Source organism: Myotis brandtii, unplaced genomic scaffold, assembly GCF_000412655.1.
Source record: "Myotis brandtii unplaced genomic scaffold, ASM41265v1 scaffold180, whole genome shotgun sequence".
Lineage (NCBI taxonomy): Eukaryota > Metazoa > Chordata > Mammalia > Chiroptera > Vespertilionidae > Myotis > Myotis brandtii.
The window spans coordinates 697,865-701,826 of record NW_005356675.1 but is presented as its reverse complement, the minus strand read 5'-3'; the positions used below and the strand labels follow the sequence as shown (position 1 = coordinate 701,826).

At 59.0% G+C, this 3,962-nt stretch overlaps 2 protein-coding genes across 3 annotated transcripts in view; both read right to left on the bottom strand.

Annotated features, from left to right (window-relative positions):
- ESPNL (espin-like) overlaps positions 1–1,024 on the bottom strand; it is a 23,765-nt gene extending 22,741 nt beyond the window's left edge. Inside the window, exon 1 of the mRNA XM_014537642.1 lies at positions 737–1,024. Coding sequence (XP_014393128.1) covers positions 737–1,024 — 288 coding nt within the window. The remainder of the gene's footprint in view (positions 1–736) is intronic.
- Positions 1,025–2,662: 1,638 nt separating this feature from the next.
- The window catches only part of LOC102242534 (selenocysteine lyase), a 12,927-nt gene continuing 11,627 nt past the window's right edge, over positions 2,663–3,962 (bottom strand). For both annotated transcript variants that reach the window (XM_014537626.1, XM_014537625.1), the window contains exon 10: positions 2,663–3,175. In XM_014537626.1, coding sequence (XP_014393112.1) covers positions 3,022–3,175 — 154 coding nt within the window. In that variant the 3' untranslated portion in view covers positions 2,663–3,021. The remainder of the gene's footprint in view (positions 3,176–3,962) is intronic.

Here is a 3,962-nt window from a genome sequence, read left to right as displayed (position 1 = left end):
CAATGATGAGAATCATTGATCGACTGCCTCCTGCATGCCCCACCCTGGAGATGGAGCCCGCAACCAGGGCATGTGCCCTGACCGGGAATCAAACTGACCTCCTGGTTCATAGGTCAACACTCAACCACTGAGCCATGCCAGCGAGACTCAAGGTGAATGTCTTAAGCTGCAGGGGGACGACTCAGTGGTGAGCTGGGGTTTCCGTATAAGCCGCTCATACTCTGGATCCCCAAGAGAAGTGTCCACTGGGAATACGCCCAATACATGCACTGGAATATTTTATTAGTTTATTTAACCCGACAATTGTATCCTCCCACAAGCTCGTCCTTGAACCCTGGAGACGTCTCTCTAGCATCAGGGCCTCAGTCTCGCTCGGGGCTCCAGCTCCTGAGCCCAAGTGCCCACTGCGCGTGCCTATGGGCCCTTTCTAGATCCCGAGAGACAGGCCCCCGGGACCAGGCCTGATGAGAACTGGCGGGACACCCATCCGCAAGGCCAGGCGCTCCTGTGCGGGGAGGTGGGGGCGATGGGGAGACGAGGTGGTTTAGGAGGTGGCCTTGGCTTGCAAGGGCTTTGTGTTGCTGAGGGGGGTGGGTGGGGGAGAGGGCAGAGACACTGCACAGACTGAGCTGTGAGTCCCTGAGAGAAAGAGCCCAGGGCAGAGGACCTTCTAGCTCACAGCTCACTCCTCCCTCTGTTCACAGGGACACTGCCTTCCTGGTTGCCCTCTGCTCACCTGCAGACCGCAGCCCCCTTCACGCACCAGCCAGCACAGCTCCGCCAGGCTGCCGGTGGCAGCTGCGTCGTGTACCGGGGTGGCCCCGTTGTGGGCCCGCTGGTTGCCGGGGCAGGGTGCAAGTGGGGGGGGGACAGGCCTTGGGGATTGGGCCACAAGCCCTGCCTGAGCCACTCCCGCTGTGCTGAGTCGTGGTGGGGAGAGGGCACAGGGTACAGGGGAAGGGCTCACAGTGTTGAGATCAGGGGCTGGGCACCGGCCAGTGGACACTGCCCCTCGCTGGGCCATGCCTCTTCCTCCCGTGGGGCGAGGACCGAGGATATGTCTCAGCCTGGGATGAACTTCCCACATCCAGCCGCAGCTTAGTTGCAAGATCCTCTGAAGAAAGCAGCAGGCCCCCAGCGCCTGCTCCCCCAGCCCGGGCAGCAGCCCTGAGCCCGTGCGGGCCTGAGAAAGCCACTTGGGAGATTTGTCACGGGAGGGCAGACCCATCCACAATGGGGCCGTTTCCGGGGAACTTACCACCAGGAGTGTTGGGGTCTAAATCGTCATACAAGGAGTCTCCCCACCTGGAAACCTATGGTGGGTCCTGGCCCTCAGCTGACTGCGCAGGGCCAGCCTTGGGCACAGGGTGGACACTGGACAGGAAGACCCCAAGGGAGACCAAGGGTTTGGAGGCCCCGCCTCAGCCCACCCACCAACCAGTGACCGAGTCTGAGGGGCTGCAGCTAACGGTCTCAGGTGCATATTTCAGAGCCACAAGGTGCACTTCCCAGACCTGGAGCTGGGCACCCACAGCCTCCCTGGAGGGGGACACTGCACATCAGGCACCTGCCTTCCCAGGGCTTCCAGGACAGTCTCAGGTGATTGTTATTTTTTAAAATTGATTCCAGAGAATAAGGGAGAGGGATAGATAGAAACACCAATGATGAGAATCATTGATCGACTGCCTCCTGCATGCCCCACCCTGGAGATGGAGCCCGCAACCAGGGCATGTGCCCTGACCGGGAATCAAACTGACCTCCTGGTTCATAGGTCAACACTCAACCACTGAGCCACGCCAGCCAGACTCAAGGTGAATGTCAAGCTGCAGGGGGACGACTCAGTGATGAGCTGGGGTTTCCATATAAGCCGCTCATACTCTGGATCCCCAAGAGAAGTGTCCACTGGGAATACGCCCAATACATGCACTGGAATATTTTATTAGTTTATTTAACCCGACAATTGTATCCTCAATGTCATCGTGTAGTTCTTGGCGCCTTAAAACTGCACATTAAAAGTGTGAATTAAAAAATCGTTCCTATGTAAAGTCTGTGTGGACATGACATTTGAAGTGTACCAGAATCCCACAGAGCATTTGGGAGGACAGAAGAACTCTTCTGCAGGTAAAATCAGGTGAAAGCTGAGCGAGGGAGGAACTGGTTTCCACCTTGGGAACAACCTAGTCACATGGGCCTGGCCACCCCCAACTCAGTGCCCTGTGAGCTGAGACCCTGAGTAAGCGATCTGAGGGGAAAGACAGGAGGGCCCTGAGGACTCTGGGTGGGGAGGCCCGAGTCCTGAGTGATGGGCAGGGCTGGGAATGGGGAGACCTGGGCCTGGCCGTCTGGAAAGGGCTGCAAACACAAACGGGGTGGCTGTGATTGCAGCAAAGACCAGGCTTCCTTTCCTATTTTCATGATAACAACAATCCTATATAATAAAACCCTAATATGCAAATCAACTGAACGACGAAAGGACTGGTCGCTATGATGTGCACTGATCACCAGGGGGCAGATGCTCAACGCAGGAGCTGTCCCCTGGTGGTCAGTTTCTACATGGAGTCAGAAGCTGGGCTCATGGTTGGCAAGTGCAGCGGTGGAGGCAGGAGCCTCTCCCGCCTCTGCTGCAGGCGGGTGGTAAGAAGCGAGGGGTCCTGGACTGTGAGAAGGCACAGGCCAGGCTGAGGGACTCCCCCCAGTGCACGAAATTTCGTGCACCGGGCCTCTAGTCAATTATAAATACTAGGACTTCATCTTCCTGATAAAAATGCCACCTTCTATGAAGGGGGTACTCGCTTCCTAGCGGGAGTGTGGGCACAGCCAAAGCGTCTCCACTTCAACCCGTGCCACTGGGCAGCAGTGACAGCGATAGGCCCACGCAGGTGTGTGTGTCCCGGGCCTGTATGCCTGGGGAACCTGCTCCACACTGACCCACTTAGAGAGGGAGCTGCCGCCCACTCCGACTCTGCAGGGAAGGCGACCCTGGCACAGGCCTCGGAGGCTTCCTATGAGGTGGCCTTGACACTAGGCCTGGCCCTCCAGCCGGGCCACGGCCTGCTTCAGGTCCTGCACTACGAGGTCCACCTCGGCCCGGGTGGTGCTGCGGCCCACGCTGAGCCGAAGCGCGTTCCTGGCCACGTCAAAGGGGATGCCACAGCTCAGCAGCACTGGGGATGGCCTGCAGGGGCAAGAGACCAGCATTAGCGTCACAGAGAACAGACAGGGAAGGGCCCGGCCCCTCTGCTCTTGGCCAGCTCCCCACCCCCTCGGCAGACATCCCCCGGCCACCGTCTTCCAGGTCCAGCTCCAAAGCCTCCCTGGTTCTCCAGACACCGGGCCTCTCGTGCCGGAAAGTCCCGCACGGTCAGTCCTGTGGCTCTCCCAGCACAGAGCCTCAGCCCCCAATCCTAACATGCAGGGTTTCCAGGGCTCGGAGACATGCAGACACACACACACACACACACACACACACAGCGGAGCGTCTTGCATCCACAGTGCTTGAGGCTGTGGCGTACCCAAGTGTTTTGGGGTTTCACAGCACACAGCACAAGGCTTTTTGCACATGGGTCCAGCCTATATTTATGGATGGAGGCAGTTCTGAAGCTGGGTGTGTGAGGCTCGCGGGGGTCCTCAAATCCTCAAGCAGGCTCCGCCTTCGTAGGCCACCTACAGGCCAGGGGCCCAACAGCAAGGCAGCGTGGGCTGCTGGACTTCAGGGCCTGAAACCCCCAGATCCAGGCCACCGTGTACAGACCAGGCAACGGGTGATTTCATCACCTCCAGTCACCCAGCCTCAGAGCCGGAGATCTCTGCAGCCGATCCTGTCACAGCTGAGAGGAGGACCACGCTGGGCAGTGACAGCACAGCTCTCCCTGGCTGGGTGACCTCACTTCTGTTCCAGGAGGCACCACCACAGGGCCCCACCTCTACCCACAGGGCAGTGGGCACCTGCCTCCACCCTCTTC